The sequence below is a fragment of the Lathamus discolor genome, chromosome 1 (genome assembly GCF_037157495.1).
Source record: "Lathamus discolor isolate bLatDis1 chromosome 1, bLatDis1.hap1, whole genome shotgun sequence".
Lineage (NCBI taxonomy): Eukaryota > Metazoa > Chordata > Aves > Psittaciformes > Psittacidae > Lathamus > Lathamus discolor.
The window spans coordinates 103737323-103757211 of NC_088884.1; the positions used below are offsets into that span (position 1 = coordinate 103737323).

At 45.5% G+C, this 19889-nt stretch overlaps 2 protein-coding genes and 1 long non-coding RNA gene across 10 annotated transcripts in view; 2 read left to right on the forward strand and 1 right to left on the reverse strand.

Moving 5' to 3' along the window:
• On the reverse strand, positions 1 to 16627 carry LOC136019124 (uncharacterized). Its single transcript, XR_010614751.1, has 5 exons — positions 16275 to 16627; positions 11992 to 12164; positions 7742 to 7994; positions 2182 to 2419; positions 1 to 610 (listed from the first exon to the last, which is right to left on the reverse strand). It is a non-coding gene; the product is annotated as an uncharacterized LOC136019124 (long non-coding RNA).
• Positions 11 to 6446, forward strand: LOC136019117 (17-beta-hydroxysteroid dehydrogenase 13-like). Its single transcript, XM_065688986.1, has 7 exons — positions 11 to 361; positions 2042 to 2149; positions 2725 to 2856; positions 3452 to 3558; positions 4694 to 4831; positions 5094 to 5210; positions 5772 to 6446. The coding sequence occupies exons 1-7, from the start codon at positions 152 to 154 to the stop codon at positions 5857 to 5859; spliced, it is 900 nt and encodes a 299-aa protein (XP_065545058.1). The 5' UTR covers positions 11 to 151; the 3' UTR covers positions 5860 to 6446.
• Positions 15392 to 19889, forward strand: part of KLHL8 (kelch like family member 8) — a 21221-nt gene continuing 16723 nt past the window's right edge. For 3 of the 8 annotated variants that reach the window (XM_065688909.1, XM_065688965.1, XM_065688975.1), the window contains exon 1: positions 15392 to 15470. The gene's annotated coding sequence lies outside the window, so the exon portion shown is untranslated. The other 5 variants (XM_065688926.1, XM_065688936.1, XM_065688918.1 and 2 more) reach the window with 4 other exon arrangements.

Below are 19889 nucleotides of genomic sequence, written 5' to 3' on the forward strand. Positions count from 1 at the left end.
TGGAGGCGGTGTGCGCTTGTCGGAGCCGCGCGGTGTGACTGACCGCTAGGTCGGTGGGCGCTCAGGAGGGCTGCTGGTGAATCAACAACCCGCGTCCTCGGCAGGAGAGGCTGAAGTCCAGTCAGACAACCAAAGGACTATCAGCAACAGCATGAATCTGTTTGTGGAAATCCTCCTGTTCGTGGTCACGCTCATCTACTCCTACTTAGAGGCGTTTGTGAAGCTTTTTATCCCTGTGAAGAGAAAGTCTGTCAGTGGAGAGCTCGTTCTCATCACAGGTGCTGGCCACGGGGTAGGGAGAGCGACAGCCTTCGAGTTTGCCAAGCGTCAGAGCAGACTGGTGCTGTGGGACATCAGCAAGGTAACGGCACAGCTCGTGTCTTGACTCGTTCGTCCCCGAGGGAGGCACTGGGGGTTAAGAGCGCGGGAAGGGCGGCACAGGACTGCATCCACACACCTGCTGCCCCGGCCGCTCCTGCAGGCTCACGGATGGGGACGCTGAGCCCCAGCCCAGGCTTTGCCCCGTTGCACCAGAGGGTGTCAGTGTCTGGGTCCCACGGTCACTCGGCGCTAATCGGCGAGGTGGTATCCACGGCACGGCAGAGAGGACCTGGAAGAGGGAACGCAGAGGTCAGCAGGGTGCTGTGGGAACTGCTGCCTGAGCGGGCAGGAAAAGGCATGTGAGACCAGCAGCCTGTTCCCGCAGAGAAGGGGGTTCACCACCTGCTCGCTGCCTCCCTGGCCTCAGATACTTTGTGTATGTTGCTGGGTTATGCATACGTTGCATTTGTCTCCCCACTCATATCCAGGGGAATCACCACGTTGAGCTATGGGTGAGCCCTGCTGCCCTCCGCGCATCACATGTGTAGGCAGCTCCTTACTAAATGCTGACAAATCTGCCCAAATGCAAAAAGACCTTGGCAAGTGGAGGATGGACAGGTACAAACATGCAGGATGTCATTCAATGGGGATCAAGGCAAAGGCATGTTTGTAGGAGCAATTGGCTGTATATGGGGTTGAGTAGGTGGGCAGCTCTGTGTGGGGAGGGCTTCTGACACAGTGGATCAGAAGCTGCAGAGGAGTTCCTCATGTCACCCTGAAGCTGCAATAAACAAACAGCCCACCACAAACAAATAAACCCCCAGCCCAAGCCTAGTGTAAGGGGATTTTTAAATAGGGAGGATATTGTAGAACATTTTGGGTGCCTGTTCATGCTACCCATGATGGCTAAGACCAGAGTCTGGAGTGGGTGGGAGGAAGCAAGGCACTGGAATGGGTGAAAAGGAGTAAACTTCATTGGTGAGTGATATAGTGCTGGAGAATATGTTGTAAAGGTGTGTGTAAGCGGGCACTGAAATACAATCCAAAGAAGGTGGGGAATCCGAAGCATTTTAGGAATATGCTTCTCCAGTCCAGCTGCCTTAACAGAGCCCCCATTCCTTGGGGCCATCAGCCTTAACCAGCTGCTGGGTCTGTGTGGCTACAAGGCTGCAGCAAAGTCACTTCTGCCCTCACTTAGTGGCTCGATAAAATGACTTAGGGGAGCTTCTGTTGTGTGTGCATTGCATGCTGTTCTCATAAGAAAAGTCTCTCCACACTGTGCCCTTTGGAGCAAACCGCTCCTCTCACATCCAGTCCATGAACACAGAAACACAAAGGGCCATTTTTACATCGCGGGGGCTTCATGAGGGTCTGTGTTTTTAGAACTCTGAATTCAGCTGTGGCATCTGCCTGCTGTGGTGGGAAAGCCACCTAGTGCCCCCTTCCTGCAGCCTACCTATGCGTGCTTTGCCAAGACAAACTCACTCTTGCTCTTTCTGGCAGTTACTCTACACAGGTCCAAAATTTGAGGCTGGAATATTGGTCCTGCCACAATACCCCAGCTGCAGCTCTTTCACTTGGTCCCTATGAACTGTTCAGGGTCTTGGCAGTGATAATGCAATTGACAGAAGTCTTTAGCCTTTGGCTGATGTGAACGATGCCCTAGCATCAATACATGGGCAATGGTACAGTTGCACACCTTTCATTTCTGCCTTTACAGCACAGTGTTGAGGAAACGGCAGCAGAATGCAAAAGGCTGGGAGCCACTGTACAAGCCTTCGTGGTGGACTGCAGCAAAAGGGAGGAAATCTACAGTGCTGCAGAGAAGGTAGGGGAGCAGGGGCACTTCCAAAGGCTTACCCAAACGTGCTTCGTCTTTGGAAAGGTTGGGAAAACAAGAAGTGTTGTACGCAGTTCACGACAACTGCTGGAATCTGCCCACTTCTTGCTGATTTCAGTACCGAGAGCGAAGTAGCATTTCGTTTCCCACATGGCAGTCACTCTCTTCCTCTTCTGTGAGGCTCTGGCATATCACACGTCATTGCAGGTTTGCTCTTTAGATGTCCACCTCCTGAGGGAACTTCTGCATTTTACTTTCCTAAAGAGCAAACAGAGAGCACTGAGGGCACTGTGTTGTTACTTAAAACGAGGTGGCTCAAAACAGTCTCTATGTCCATAGTCCCAACTGAAACTACTCAGAACATACTGTGTCTGTAGGCAATGTGTGGAAGACTACAGATACTGGCAGTAATTAAAAGGGAGAAGCATCAGATCTAAACCCTGTTTCATGGTACTGCTGCAACAGTTCCTACCACCTCTGGAAATGGGGCACTACTGTCCTCTCCATAAAAAACCCCTCAAACGTATGGCACAAAACTTTCTGGGTTTTTTTCTGTCTAAAAGGTAAAACAGGAAATTGGGGATGTCTCCATCCTGGTGAATAATGCTGGTGTGATTACAGCTGCTGACTTCCTCTCAACTCAGGACCACCAGATTGAAAGAATGTTTGAAGTCAACATTCTTGCTCACATGTGGGTAAGGGCCACCACCAACTTCATAGCTATATTTTGGGAGGAGTGTTGTTCAGGACACATGTTTAGACTAACAATTATTTTCAGCTACTAGTGTACCATAAAAGTGTCTTTCAGATACATATAGCACAAGGGCATCAGCTGGACTGACTGTTGGGGACCGATATTAACATCTTGCTCATCTGAGCCTGGCCAGGTGTTAATGACTTCTTTCTTTGCAGTGGGAGAAGAGGGAAGCAAGAGATTGAAGAGTGTTTTATTGTATGTGCTGGGGTGAGACACTGGCAGTATTGTCAGTGTCACCTGTAGTCTAAAAAAGCAGACTGGGACAGATGTGAGAATCAGCTCCTGTTGACAGCCAACTTCCTGAAACATTCCGGTTTGGGAAATAGGTTGCCACTTGTCTCAGCTGAAATGAGAACAGGTATCTCTGTGGCTCTCAGAATCTGAGCTGCTGTGCAGCACACAGCATTTTTGATAGTATTTACCACTTAATTAATGATAGTCAGGGTCAGTGCTGAATACGCCTAAGAGAACATTGTTCTTTCTTCCCCTTTTTCCCCCCTGCAATTTTCTCTCTTGATTTCATTGATGTCAAGACCACAAAAGCTTTTCTGCCAACCATGATGAAAAACAACCACGGTCACATTGTCACGGTGGCTTCAGTAGCGGGTCATTTTGTTATTTCTTACATGGTGACTTACTGGTAAGTGAGTTTAAAACCAGCTCTCTTCATTATTTATTTATAATAGTGTCTTCTCTGTTAGAAAGCATATAATAACCAAAATAATCCTACTACTGAATACAGTATGGCCTGAGGTCTGTGCTAAGGAGAAACGCCCAATTGCCAGCACTTACTGATACCTGGATCTGCACAGCAAGTTTCTTATTAGCTTTGAGTTAGCATCCCTTCTCTTTCTGAAAATGTACTACTTCTGCGAGTTGTTGTAGTGTTAGCAAGAAAACTCCTAATGAGTAAATTTTGATCTTTCTATCTTTGTGGTAATGATTAGTCTACAGAAATAATTTTGCCATCATAAGATAAAATAGGTTTTTTTACTTGAAACTCACCTAGAAAATCATGGTGCATGAACAGCAAACCTGCCAGACTGCATACTGTCATTCTGTATCAGACCCAGCCCTCTATGATAGCAGCTCCAGGAAGAGCAGTCTTCCCCTAGGAACACTCCTCCTTAGAGAGTCATTCACTGCTGGCAATGTGAGCACTCCTGTGTCAGGGATTTGATTGGAATTACGCTGTCCAAATCAGTAACAGTCAATAAACTGGTTTTACTTTCTTGGGAGTTGATTCATACTCCTGGCCTGCACTAATTTCTGTGGCAGTATGTTCCTCATATGGCACACATAATGCTCTTCTATGCCAACACTCACACATGACTGTCATGAGACACTCCTGTGTGGTACGAGGAGCAGTAGAGGGTTGTTCTCCATTTCTACTCTGCCCATCCTTCTGAACGTCAGAGTTTCATGCTGCATGCCTTTGAAGAATCTCCTCACATGGAAGAACCAGGAATGCCATCAATTGATGCACGTTGGTTCTCATTTTCTAAGAATTCCTGACATTTGTCTGTCTGTTCACGGCAAAGGCAACTTCTGAAAGGCACCGCTCTGCATTCCACAGTTACTGCCCCTAATCTAGTACTATGCTCAGGTCCAGGGGCAGTTAGAAGCAGTCTCTGCACCATTTCTCAGCTGTTTCTCAGGATTGTGTTTTGTTGCCTCCTAGTCAGGACTGTGTGGTTTTTTTAGGCCATTTCCCGTTGCAGAAAGTTAGAAATAGTATTTCTGCCTTCTCATTTGTGCTTTTCCCACTCCTGCAGTTCAAGCAAGTTTGCTGCAGTTGGATTTCATAAAGCTCTGACAGAGGAGCTGTCTACCCTGGGAAAGGATGGAATAAAAACTACGTGTCTTTGTCCAGTATTTATAAACACGGGATTTGTCAAAAACCCCAGTACAAGGTAACTACTGAATCTCTGCTTTCCTGCCCTGCCTTCTGTGCACCAAGACACTACACATTAGCACCAGCTTTAGGCCTTGTGTTCCAACTGACTCTATAAAAACAGTTGTAGCATTGGCTAAAGAAAAGCTGCAGTTGCCTTTAACCCCCGTAACAGCTGCATTTGGATTACCTGAGCATGTGCGTATGTGAAGCATCGTACATCAGCTCATACCTCCCCTGTTATACCCGTGCAGCTCTTATGTGTTTGCTTTCCTGTGCAGGCTTGGGAAGATTTTGGAGATTGAGGAAGTTGTCGAGGCCCTGATGGAAGGAATATTGACCAACAAGAAAATGGTTTTTGTTCCATCACATCAAAGTGTTGCTTTGTTTATTGAAAGGTAAGTAAAAAAAAAAACCAACACCAAAACCTCTCTTCTAAACACCCCTAGCCATGTATCAAATACAACTTGCTGAGTGTACCACCCTTAAACATGCAACATCAAAATGCTTAGAATGCATCAGAATGTAACTAAACAGTGCAAACGCACTGCAGGCTGACAGGGAGGGAAGGGTGAGAATAAAAGAACACTTTTTCTTTCCAGATTGCTGTTTCCCTTTTGTTCAGAAACACTTTATCTACCAGGAACCCCAAAATAGTTCCAGAAAGAGCTGAGAACCTGCTGCTTATTAGTGTTTTTTTCTTCATGTAAACACCAAAGATTGAGGTGTCAGAGGCTGAGAAAGTTGCTTCAAAAGGCTCTACTGCTTCTCTCTGCCACATACAGCAAGATTTGTCCTTTCACATGGTTTTACTGTCCAGTGTAGCAGCTCTACTGAGGCAGTATTTTTACCAGAGCATCATTTTAAAGCTAGAATTAACATCAGAAAAACTGAATTAAGTTTTCAGTTAACTTCCACAATTTCTTATCCTACATTAAATCTCCTGTTGTCTCTTTCAGGTTGCTTCCAGAACGTGCCTTGGCTGTCTTGAAAAAGCTCACCAATGTCAAATTTGATGCAGTCATTGGGCAGAGAAGTACCCAGTGAAAAGCAAAAATTGTTTCTCACTTCCCAGTGGCATCAGTGAAAACAGAACATGGGCTGAGTGTAGTTCAGCTGCTTTGATTCAGAGCAGAACTAAGAGAGATGCTTCCAGGCCACCACTTCCAGGCACACCCAAGTGTTTATCCCACACGTGCAGCAGGGACATACCCGCATAACGCAGAGTGTTACCAAAGCAGAGAAGCAGCTCTAGAAGTGTCAAGGCTGCTTTGGCTGTACATCACGTTGCCTCTATCTCCTAGAGCTGACACAGACAGGAATTCCCACAAAGGCACTACTACAGTACACTCTTGGGAGTGTACTGAGAGTATGTTCATCTGGCCTCATCCCTGATCAAAGGGGTCTTGGAAGCAGCAGTGTATGGAAGACATGGGTGGCCTGTTTCACCTGAATTTAGCTTTTTAAATTTAAGAAACGCTTTAATGCACACTGAATTCCATGTGCTTTTGTAACAAGTACACGAATTAATACAGCATTGTTTGCAACATACTACCTAATTACACTGAATATCGATTCTGCAATAGCACCATCTATATGCCTTATTCTGAATAAATACAGTTCTCCAACCCAAAGGTGTCTCTTGGCAGTGAAAGTCATAACCAGGTCCTGGAGGTGCACTTAAGGTACAGTATCAAATAATACACCCTTTCCTGGTATCATTTCTCACACTGTTCATCTGCAAATCCCAGACACCTTTGAAATGCCTTCCTGTGAAAACAGTGCAGTATTTCTCTACAATTTTCCAAGTTCCTTCCTGCATGTCATGCATGCCACAGAATGCTATTTGTTACATGAGAACACAGACCAATTTGGACTATTTTTCTCCTTGCAATACAAGGCAAATAATCCAACCTAATAAAAATTCTGCAGACCACCTGCTTCAGTATTTATAAGTCATCTTTGAAAAAAAAGAGCAGGGTTATGCTGAGCCAGAAAAGCCTTCATTCACACGTAACAGCTGAGTGTTAGTTGAAGTCCACAGATCCTCTGCATCTGTGTACAGTGCAAGAGAAGGCCTGAATACATCTTCATTTCATCCAACACATTCAGCATAACACAAAGCTATACCCATACAGACACTGTATACTGCATGTGTTTTCCATGTACAAAAGCATGCACCAGACAGAGGGTTTATGTATTTCATTCCTGAAATGCTGTCTCACTGACTGGAAAAGATGCTGCAGCAACAACATCACTGTGTGATCCCCAGCTTTTCCTTCCCAATCCTGCTCTGCCCATTGCAGATGCATGGGAGCACTGGAAGAGGGATTTTTGGCAGGAGGAGGTACATCAGGTACCACAGGTTGGGGTGAGGCAGAAATCTCACTGATGGGGCACTGACCCACTGCTCCCAATCAAGGATGGTGGAGCACGAGCCACAAGGCGAAAGGCTCAGCTGGAGTCTTCCCACCACCCCACCAGGCTGCAGGGACAGACAGGTCTCCAGTCACACCAGAAGGCACATCAGAATCAGTGAGGTACAGGCCCATGCATGCCACACCGACAGTACAGCCCATGCAAGGGCCAGGGCTTAAACGTGGGTGCCTGGCTGGGGACAGAGGAGCATAGAGAAAGGCTCCAGATGAGCCCTCTCACAGCTCCTCATCACAAGCCAGCGGCCTGTTCTGACAGGACCCACCTTGACCAGGACCCCAAAGGTCTGTGGCCTGTGGTACAAGAGAACAGCACCTGATGAAACACAGGTCAAAGATCTCTTCAGAGCACAGACTATCATTCCACCTACTTGTGCAATTCCCAGCTGCACCAGGCACTTGCTGGCTCACAGCCATGCAAACAAGGCCTCAACATGCTGCCACTTTGGGCACAGATGAGATGGGTGACTTCCAGTAGAATCCATCCCACTCACCTGTGAATTTCATGTTGTTCTGTAAACTGAGGTTCTTCAGGAAGAGGAGAGTCCTCATCATCCAGCTCCTCTGGCTCTTATGTGGCAACAAGTGGAGGTTTGTGCTGCCAGCAGCATGAATGGTTGCTAAACGTGCTAAATGATACAAAAAGGTTCCCTTTTTCCTTATGGAACATTCATGTAACAGGAAATCCAGGCTGTGTCAAAGCCAAAGTTCCCAGCTTAGGAACTTCTGTTTTACAGTGCAAGATTCCTGTACCAAATAAAGGGAAAGAAAAAGGGGTTTGCTAATTTCAGGGAATGAGAAAAAATAAACAAGTTAAAAGCCAATTAAAGAGTATTAGACATGTTTTTTATTTAAAACCAAGACCTTCCAAACCCCAGAACATTACAGAGAAGCATGCTTTGAGTCCTGAAGGATGAGACCAATTGACACTCACATTCACTGAGTTATTTCGTAAGTCTGTTTTCCTTGCCTCAGAGACATCTCCCAAATCAGGAGCAATGATTTAATGTCTACTCTGAAAGAAGTTCCTTGTTTTATGCAGTTTCTATTTGAGCTATATATAAAGCTCCTGCTAAGAGGTCAGGCCTGTCACAACTGAGAGCCTCTTGCTCTTCTGAATGCTGCCTGAGACTCCCGGTCTTCTGCTTGGCATAAAGAAACAGAGACAAATGCAAGGATTTAAGCCTTCATCTCCTGAATACCAGTGACAGAATTGAGTCATCAAGCCTCCTAGGCTCTTCAGTTCTCTTTTTGGTCACAACAGACAACTGAAGCTTACCCTAAAATCTGGTCACTATGGTTGCTTAGCAGGAACCTATGCAAGTAAGCTTTACGTAGCTCCCCACAGCTAGTTCCCAAATCTGAAGAACAGAACCTCATATCCTGGCTTAGGACTTGTTATGAGTCAGTTGGTGACTCTGGCCTCGTGCTCTGCCTCCCTCTGAGGTATCTCTTGGAGTCGGTGCTTCTCTGCCCTCTCTGCCTCCTCTGGCTTGGCCATAGCACTGACTGGAGCCCCCTGCCAGGAAAACAACAGCACCACTGAGCTGTGCAATTGGGGTCTGGCCCAAACGCCGATGTGTTAATTAAGAACAGAGCTAAGTTCCAAGAGAAAAGTAGGGACTGCCTTGCTCTGAATCTCTCTGCTGGAGCTGACCCAGTCTCCTGCAGACAAGATGAGGAACAGCACATCTAAAGCACTGACACATTGGCCAGAAGCCCGTGGAGGTCCTTCCAGCTCCTGCAGCTGTTTCCTTTTCAGAAAGCACAGGCATGAGAGGACCCCACAGAGATTTTATGTACCAGATGCACTACGTATTCCATGAGCTCCCAGCATGCAGCTGCCACTGCTGTGACTGCCCTGATAGCTGACAGTGGCTCTGTTCCCCAGCACAGAAGGCAGGAAAGAGAACCAGTAGTATCACAAACCCTATGGCTGTGTTTGCAAGCTATATGGCCAGGCACCACGCTCATCCACTGCTTTGCTGTCATCCATACTGTCGAAGTGTTAGCATGCTTCCTGGCATAGTTTTGGTCCTGATGGGGCCCTCACCCTGCGTCTGGCAGTGTATGTTCTGGCATAGTTTGGAGGCAATGCATCCCTGGCTATGAACTGATGGGCACACAGTGTGGGTGAGACCATCTGCTTTGGAAGAGGAGTGGAAGTTTATGGACACAGAAGCCTTCCAAGGACACCACCCAAATCAACACTGAATAACACAAACGGGCAGCAGTGTTAGTTTCTCTTTGTCCACTATATATGCACACATGACTGGTCAAAAATTTGAGAGGATCATTCAACTTTTAACAACAATATTTAATGACAATATTTAACATAATTACTGTCTTCATAATGATAGGTGAAATTTTCAGTCTCTAAGTGGCTTCATCTCACCTTAGTCACATCAAGTCTTACTGAATTTCTGATAGCATAGATTAAAACTTCCCACAGCACTTGAGCCTGTAGCTAAGTCTGAGCATACTTCTTCAGAGACTGCCCCTGCTGCATTTTTCCGAAGTCTTTGATTTATAAGGATTATTTTGTTCCTAACCCATATGGCTAATCAGTAACCTATGTAGGGGCATGAGTGGCTGTAGCTTATTTCATGCTCTCTGTCCTCAGGAGAAGGAACAGACAGAAAGGAACAAATGGCAGCATGTGCCAAACAGAGGTGTATTCTCCCTTAGCAGGGTAAGTCCATGTATACTCCAAGCCTATAACAAAGCAATAGGACAAATTTTTCAGCTAGTTATTTTTCAAGCCATGGATTATTTCAATCTTGCCCTGTCACATACAATGCTGTATTTACATCTACAGCCTCAGAAGTCATGAAACTTAGGGTGCTCCATACACAGTTACATGAAGCACAGATCCCCTCAAATTCTTAAAAACCATAAATGGCTCACAGACAACCAAATCTTAAAGCATGATCCTCCAAACTCTAAAGGCAGTTTTAGTTATGTCTGTGTTGTGCGATGCTGAGCTTACTCAGTGTTCAAAGGCACTGAGAAAGAGATGTTTTGCACTTATAGATAGCCTCATGCTTATCTGCTACCTCGGAGGCCAGCAGTGGTGCAGCTGTGTTAGTGCAGCTCTTTGGTAACATGTTTGGGAAAGGGAATGCTCTTCATTCAGCAGCAAACTCGATGATCTGTGGACGATGCCAGGTGACACACTGCAAACCTGTACTCAGTGCATGACACCTTCTTGGCAAGATACAACTATCTGGCATTCCGTCTGTACCCAAAGCCTCTTCAAGGTAGCTGTTTACGCTCCTGTGGGATCTCATCCTGTAGGCATATCTGATACATGCTATTTAGCTGAGCCTAGCACACAAAGTCACAGTTACTCTACACCCAAAGATCCTATTTACGCAAGCTGATGTCCTGTTTCTGACCTCTCAGATCATGATTTCTCTTTTGAAACAACTGAACTTCCTTTTCCCCCTCAAGCATAACACTGGGGGGAAAAAAACCAACAACCAAACAACAACAAGCCAGAAACAACAACAAACCCCCAAAATCCCCAAACAACAAAACCAGCTTTCACAGTTTACTCTTAAGTCAAGTATCTGCTTCTCTCTCTGTGAAAATGTTTACTATATAAGGAACAGCAATATTTTAAACTTAGTTTTTCAGAGGGCATTCCTGTTCCTAAAGCATCCCTGTCTGACAAACACTCTCTATCCCTTGCCTGACTGGGCACAGTTGGAAACTATCTCTTTGTTAACATTAATCCTGGATACAAGATATATTAAAAATAGATGGCAGAAATATACATGACAATAAAGGCCAGTTTAAAATATCTATGTTTGAATTTTTCAATTTAATAAGTGAACCTTTACAGCAAGGAGATAAAGTATCAAAGTCTTACAGATCTCTTAAAAGCCAACCAGCCTAGTAACTGTCTAGACTTTATACGTTTGTTGCAGATTATTTTAAATGATCACTAAATCCTGCTATGAAACTTCAAATTCCATCGGCTCTACACTGTCCAACTTCAGATACAGTCCAAACCTTGGGAGTCTGAGGTCCCTTTCACTATTAATATGCATCATGCAGCACAGCATACACAAGCTAGTCTTTTGAGTCCTAAAATTATTGTTGCAGAACTAACGACATGGCTGTCTAAGCTTAAATGCATTAGGTCCCTAATCATATTTCCATTTCCTAAAATGTAATTTCTGACCAGTGCAATTTTATAAGTATTAACTGTATTTTCTAGAAGATGTTTTCTGATTGTACAATTGCTAACCCAACAAGCCAGTATAATGTAAAACTCAGGTCTTTAAGAGAACCAAATGATGTAACTTATTTTATATTTACTAACAAAAGAGAGGAGAAGCATTTATGGGAACAGTCATAACAAATCACCCAGCATCCTGCCCCAAAGTCTCTCCCCTTTCAGGACAAGGTAACCTCTTTCTGTCATCTGAGATTATACATTACACATGTAAATCACTACTTGCAAGGACTTTGTAGATAGATGTATATGAGGGCAGGAGGGTAGTACTGTGCCAAAGCCCTCAAGGGCAGCAAACCTAAACAATGGTGTCTTTGTGGATGAAGGCCTGATCAGACTATTACTGAAGTCAATGGGAGCCTTTTCGATGATTTCCAGGGGTGCTGAATGAGAGCCACAATACATTACAAAGCAGTATCACTAACTCTCTAACCAGAAATAAGAGCACAAAAGCAATAGTTGCTCAGTTAGAATAGCAGTCTCCCCACTGATTCCCCCTACCTTTTTACAGAACACAGCAACGACCTTGCTCCAATCCCCAGTGTTCATCTCAGGAAGCTGGGAGGTGAGATTTCCTACAACTTCTTAAGTGTCAAACTTTCATCTTGAAGAGAACCAGTCCGGGAAAGTAAAGTAGCTGCCAGGCTGGACATCATGGACATACAATGTAGCAACTACGAGGCCAATAAAGAATAATAGTGCACATTAGGGTAGGTGGCAAGAAGAAAACTGGAAAACACAAACCTCTGACAAACTGATGTTCCTATCACACCATCAGCTGTGAGCCTGCAGTTCCCAAGGCTTGCTGGGAAGTCACCTTCTTAACCCTCTGACAAGAGGTCTGTCTGCTTATGGCTAGCAGTATTTCTGCCATGTACATACAGGTTAGTACCTTTCAAACACATGGCCAGGTTTGGGGAGGACTGCTTGGGGTTATGTATTCAGGAAAATAACTCCTAAGGCATTGCTGAATTTTAATTTTCTGAGATGCATTCATGCAAAACCTAAAATGCTTTGTGTTAATCAAAACTGGTACACTCTGGGCAGTTCAGCCCATCTTGTAATTATTTCACCTGTTTGCTAATGAATTTTTACCAACTCTGAGCTCTATGAAATACATGATGGGGGGTGGTGGGGGAGTGGCAGGAATAAAACCCCAAACTCATCTAATAGTTCTGCCGTTCTGGTTTAGATAGTAATGATTATCCCCATTTTCCCACAGATGATGTTCTGGTTCTTTCTCAAACAGGCCAACTCAAATAGCAATGTTATTTAATTGAACATTTTTTGCCTTTAAAAACTCGAAAATAAATGTGCATCTCCTCCTAATCATAGTGTATGTGTATTCTGTTTGGAACTGTAAACCTCCAGCCACTCATTCTTAGATAAGCATGGATTTATAAAACACCTTCCTGCTTTTCAGCAGAATTGTGTTGTATTTGGGAAAAAAGCAAATCCTAGGATTATTACGCATATCTATAGAGGTGAACTTGGCACGGAAGCATGAGATTCCAGCTGCCAACTCTGCAGTATGTAGCTGGAAAAACTATGCAGTTATTTAGCTGTGGGGCTGGAGGCAGAGGGCATTTTCAGTTGGCTAGCTGTGCTTGCTTTTGCGCAACGCAGTTATTTAAGAAAAATGCACCTCCCAGGGCATGTCTTTCTTTAATAAGGTCTTTCTCTGATTCTAACAGCCCGTAAAATACTCCTAGCTAACTCTTTTCAAGTTCTTAAGTTGAGCTTTAAGCAAAAGTGGACCGAGGCTTACCCTTATTGCTCCACAGGCAGAGGGAGACGCTACAAACAAATAGAGATTGAAACAAACCTGAGGGGAAGCGTTTAATGTGGAAATATACTCCTGCACTGAAGGGAGTGTAAGGCAGCACTGTGTGAGATATGTACATATATACTGGGTGCACAGGTGGGGAGGAAGAAGCTGGTACAGCCTTTTCCTCTCTCTCCTAGATCCTTCTCTCTCTGAACTCACAGAGAGCAGCTCCTCCAAAATCTGAAGTTGGATCACTCTGATCTGTATTACCTAAGAGACTGGGTGATGGTATTTCTCAGGAACTGTTCTGCTTGCCTCTGCTTGCCATTGAATGGCAGCTTTTTCACATGTCAAGAGGAAAGGAGGTAAGCTTTGGTACATAGCATTGAACCAGAAAAGGGTAACACGTTTATGAGAAAATAGCAAGCCAACAGACCAATTTTCACAGTGAGCATGTCCTGGGATGTCGAGTGTGCGATCCAGCAGCACTTGTGTGCCTTTACTCATGTGCAAATCTCGTTTTTTTTTTTAAATTGGCCTGGAAAATGTATTTTCCACAGAAACCACTCTCTAACAGAAAGAGAATAGAGACCAAATACAGCAAGAAGAGAAACTATTCTCATATGGCACTTGATACAAGTGGAGCTGGCACAAAGGATTAGATACCCCATGCAGCCATCGCCTCTTGCCAACCTCTTTTCTCCTCTGTCCAACAAGATGAAGCCAAACACAGCTAGAGCAACTGCTGTCAGCAACGCTGCACCAAAGCCTCCCCCTGGAGCAGCAGCAGCTGCTTTGTGCCATCACCATGAATTGCCTGAGCCAAAATAAACCCTGCTGCTGGCCCACTGTTAGATAGCAATGGAGCACATGTTCCCATTTCCACTGCAGAGCTTTGCCTTCTCCCCTCTCCAACCCCCTATATGCAGCTGCCTTCCCTCAGTGTGGGGTTTTTTTTTGCCTATGTTTGTTCAAAGACAACCCTTGAACTACAGGTGCCGCAGCAGGCTCCAGCCCTCACAGCACTGAACTGCCTGGTCAGATAAAGCGCAGCTACCGTGAAATGCCAAGAGACACAAGAAATGCTGTATCAGCTTGGACGCAGGCCAAACCCTTCCATCTCACATCTAGGTGGGGGGATTGAGTGCTCCCTCAGTAAATTTGTGGACAACACCAAGCTGGGCAGCAGTGCTGATCTGCTGGAGGGTAGGAAGGCTCTGCAGAGGGATCTGGACAGGTTGGACCCATGGGCTATGGCCAGTGGTATGAGGTTCAACAAGGCAAACTGCTGGGTCCTGCACCTGGGCCACAACAGCCCCATGCAACGCTCCAGGCTTGGGGAAGAGTGGCTGGAAAGCTGCCCGAAGGAAAAGGACCTGAGGGTGCTGTTGACGGAGCTGAACATGAGCAGCTTGTGCCCAGGTGGCCAAGAAGGGCAGCAGCATCCTGGCCTGTATCAGCAACAGTGTGGCCGGCAGGGCCAGGGCAGTGATCATCCCCTGTACTGGTGAGGCCGCACCTTGAATCCTGTGTTCAGTTCTGAGCCCCACGCAAGAGAGACATTGAGGTGCTGGAGCGGGTCCAGAGAAGAGAAATGGAGCTGGTGAAGGGTCTGGAGTGCAAGTGTGATAAGGAACGGTTGAGGGACCTGAGGTATTCAATCTGGAAAACAGAAAGCTCAGGGGGGACCTCATCACTCTCTGCAACTACCTGAAAGGAGGATGGAGTGAGGTGAGGTTGGTCTTTTCTCCCAAGTCTAAGAGGTAATGGCCTTGAGCTGTGCCAGGGGAGGTTTAGACTGGATTACTAAAGTATTTCTTCACAGAGAGGGCAACAGGCTGCCCAGGGAAACGATGGAATCACTGTCCCAGGGAAGTGCTCGTAAACTGCTTAGATAGAGCCCTCAGTGACACGGTTTAGCGGTGGACTTGGCAGGCCTGGGGCACCGGCCGGACATTATGATCTTAAAGGTCTTTTCCCACCCAGCTGATGCTATGATTCTCATAACGGGGTCCGCCGCTGCCCCACAACGCCCGGGACAGAAGGCACGCAGCCGGGCACCGCAACACGGCCCTTCGGCCTCGCCCCAGCCCCAACCCTCGTTCCGCCCCTCCGCGGGCCGCGCATGCGCCCCGGCCCGCCGCCCCGCCCTTCGTCCCTCCCCCGCGGGCGGGCGGCAGTCCGCCGAACCCGGCTCCCGTGGCGGCGGCAGGTGAGCAGGGCGGGCGGCGGGGGGGCGCCGCGTCTCTCGTCCCACCCGTCGGGGCTGCACCCCACGTTCCCGGGCCCTTCCCCCGCGGCCGCGCTCCCGCCCCCCGCCGTCGCACCCCTCTCGTTCTCCGTCAGGGCCCACCGCCGCCATGGTGGGTCGCCCCTGCCTTTATGTAACTCACGCCCGTCCCCTCAGGTGTAGCGGTCAGCGGTCCTGCTTGCTGTGGCGCGGGGGCTGTCGGCATGGCTTTGCCTTCTCCTCCTTACAGCCCCCTGGAACACCCCTGCCCGCCCACCCGCTCGCCTCACGGTAGGGCGGCCGGACCCCGTTCCTTCGGCCGCGGCAGCAGCGGGCCCGGGCCCCTTTCACTGCACAGTATTGGCCCAGCCGTCTTCAGAGATCCAGACCGAGCGTGGGTTCTTGTGAATTAACCTCGAATTGATTCAAGTCACCCGGGGCTGGATTATGCCCCTTGCAAGAGTATCCAAGGGCAACACGCTGCCCAGGCTAGGCTCCTCAGCATCAGTGGGCTTATTCTGTGGGAGGCACGCATGTAGTCCTGAGCTTAACAGGGCTCTCGAATCGTATGGTTGCCATAAAATTCCAGCCCAGAGACAAAACCACACAAATAAACCAAGCTGGCAGTCCACATGTTTCAAGATGCTGCATGTAATTTACTGCTGTGGAGACTGCAGCCCAAGAAACCAGTGCACTGATGAGCTTACTGCTGACATCTTGTAGCAGAAATACTGAAGTTACCCCAAGCCAAATATTTCTTGTTTTAAAAAAACAGCAAGAAATTACCTGTTGCCACCTGGGAGAGCCTTAGGAGTTCCTAACCTCCCCTTCCCTCTCTTTCTTCTCAGATAAGAATTTCAGATGCACAACTCCACCACCTCTTTATATTGCCTACTTGAGTTTCCTTCCTGCTTTGGTAGGTGCCACTTGCCAATCTCCACTCAAGCCAGTTGCTTACTGGCTGCTGGCAAGTATCAGTTAATGAAGCTCTTATCCATAAGGGGTATGGAGATAGTTCACAAACCAAATACAGCCTGATAGTTCATAGATCCGTATTTCTTCCTTTGCCTACTCGTTCCTATGTATTCTGCTGTAGTAAAAGTTATAACACTCAGAGGTACCGACTTTATGTGCGTATTGCAAAGGCTTCTGGCAGTATAATCAAGAAACTATTTACGTATGTGACTGTAGAAAAGTACCTCATTAGGTAAAACAGCTCATCAAATGTTAACAAGCTGAAATAACAACATGTGTGTCACACAGGCTTTGATTGCTTGTAATGGAGAGTAAGCTGCAAAAGGTTCAGACAGCTTCTTTACACAATTGATTCTGAGGGTTTTAAGTTAGTTTGTGCTGATTCCCCTGTAATCATTGTGTGCTATGTAAGAAGATGTGTCCACTTTGAAATGTGCCGAGATTGTACCTGTAGTTTCAGTGCAGCATGGGTTTAGTAGTGTACTCATGATCTGGTTTATTTTACAAATGGTTAATAAAGTGTCAGGAGCCTAGCATTCAGTTTTCTAGTTGGTCACTTATTTGTAAAAACAAGTTTAATCAGTGTGGTCACAAGAGGACACAATCATTGTGTAATTACTGCCAGTAATTTGATGTGAGGCAGCATAGCACCATGTTAGCCAACATCTTAGTTCTTCCTCAGCAGGTTTCAGCAAACAGATTTTGTAATAATAGTTTCGTGCTTCTTGGGTTGTAAACCCTTTTATCTTGTATTACTTCTGCCCCCTCCTGATTTCAAACAGATTTTTAAGGAGTCTTACTGCTCTGGGATAAAAGAAAGGTGAAACTGCTTCATGATTTGAACTGTTTGATTTGTGAATGTAACATGAGGCTACAGCCTCGGTGAATCTCAGCTCTAGATGAGAGAATACGATGATGGTTGGCATCTGAGGCAGAGAGCCCTGAGAGGATGGGGATGGTTGGTGTGTGGGAAATGGTGTTGGGCTACAGCTCTGGGATGCTCTGGTGGGTGCCATGCCTTGATTTACATGTCTAGAATAAAGGGCAGCTGGTAAATTACTTAAAAATTATTTTACACTCTGTTAACACTTCCCAGGAAGGGCTGAACTAAACACTGCTATGGAGACCATTAAACTATTGTTATTTTTAATCAGGTCCCTCAGAAAATACAATAGTGCGTCTCCTTGGTAAGGGCCTGTTCTGTGTTCTTAGGAATGTAAAGTAATAAATAAAAGTTTTATTACATAACTATCAACTCTTTCCTATGCTCCCTAGAATTGCTGTGGTTTTCTTTTATGTTCTGCTCTTTGGATATTCTCAAGGTTACCCTGAATAAATAAAGGACTTCTTAAGTGAAGTGATACCTTTATCTGTAGAGCAGAGTCCTTCCTGTTTTGGGGCTTTTGATGGTTTTTGATGGTTGTTCTGAAGCAAAAGTAAGTCAAGTGTAAGTAAATCATGGCATAGTTTGATATTGATTATGCAAAATTGATCAGAATTTTCAACCTGTCATCCTATAAAGCCCAGTAGACACATAGCCATGCCATATAACATATGCCATATAGTTCCAGTGGAAACTGGGATTAAATCTCATCAGAACTTTGTTGAGCATATCCATGTTGGATCAAAGGAAGCAGGGAAGAAGCTATCTCAAAACAGGATTAAAGGATTGCCAGGCAGAATTATTTCCAAACTGATATTTTATCTGACTGTGGGTTTTTATGCTCTACAAAACACCTTTTTGGTCCTTTTACTGTTGCATTTTTCCAAGAAACAGCAGTCCTCATTCACTGTTTGTGTGTCTGCAGCACTGATGGTGTTTTTGTTATGGAAGCAGATGAAATGTGGTGTCAACAGCACCCATTTCACTGTTTTCTGAACTACCTGTGTGACAAGTAACATGGAACAGTAATACATACAGGCTTTGCTACGAAGAGCTTTTGGAATACTGAAAGGACCTAGAAATTTTATATTAGTGTTGTTTAAGAAAATCTTTAATGAATTTCTGCAGAAGAAAGCCTGGTAGTTTTAAACAAGCTAAACTAGTTAGATGTGTGGTTTCTGATATTTTCCCCCTGTTAAATTATTTTTTTACTGAAAAGTACAGTAGGCTTAGGCTTGAAGCTTGAACTTTCCCATGTTTTCCAGACTTGTCTGTTTTGATCTAATTAGCCTGGACATCTGAGCAGTTTTGTGTGAGGTTTCCATAACTCCTATGATGGGATTGGAGCATGGAGAAGGGGAGAGCACTGTGTTTTTTCTACACTATTGTTTTTATCCATCAGTTTTTTCCACTACGTTCCTTCTTGGTGATGCAGCTGTAACCAGATCGAACAGTGAACAGCTGCTTGTGCAGTCCCTGACAGAGCTGCTGCTTGGCTGCAGTTTGCAGTGCAGCTGCCTCCTGTCTTTCCCACTTCCTACCCTCTGTCTCTTCCTTAGCTCTGCCAGCTGCCCTCTTTTCAAATGTTCAAGTTTTCTTAGTACAACACAGGACAACAGCTCAACTTGTTCTGTTAGCTAGATTAAATTGGGGAAGATCTTGTCACTACATATGCTATCTTGTGGTCAGCAGGACCAGCACATAATTACCTTCAGAGGCTCGTCAGGCTCTATATTAGACAAGTTAGTTTTACTCAGTCACATGAACAAACTTGTATAGATTTATATGCATATGGTCTGTTTGTACTAGAGTTGCTTCCAAAATCTCCCTGCTCACAGAGCTACAAACTCTGCTTTTACAGAAGGTAAATTTCTCATCTTCTTCAATTAAAAGGCCCTTTTGTTTCCTGAGTGAGGCTACCTGCCCTTCCCTGCACAGATCATGATATGATTTTTGTTCATCTTATGGGTAGGTATACAAAATTACCAACAGGATAGTTGGTGAAACTTCGCCTGTATCTTGATTTCTCCTGGGTTTTTGCCTTCTTTTTTTCCAACTTCAGTACCACTGCCCATAAAAAGCAATGGATTTATAGATATCATAATACCTATCTGAACACCTCGTAGTCACGGTTATAGAGGGATTCTTGGTTTTGTTTTTGTTCTGTGTCACTGAAATGTCTTCCTCCCTTGTGTCAGTGGAAAAACAAGGAGGATCCCCTCTTTCTAGGACACTGTCTCCCAAGGTAGCTGACAGGGGAGGAGGCCATGTACTCCAGCCTCTAGGTTGGCTTTTTGGCCAAGATTCCTGGTGTTTAATTTCATGACAGGGGAAATCATAACAATGTTCATTCATGTCCTACCGGCCTACCCCCATCTAATGTCTTCTATTTCTTTTTGTTTCAGAATTATTTGAAGCATTTTACCTCGGCTGAACATAAGTACTTGAGGAATTTTACACGTAATTCAGTTTCAGATTAGGTAGAATCGAAATTGCTTCATTTAGGATTTTACTGTTGTTTGAATTGTTGGAGATATAACATG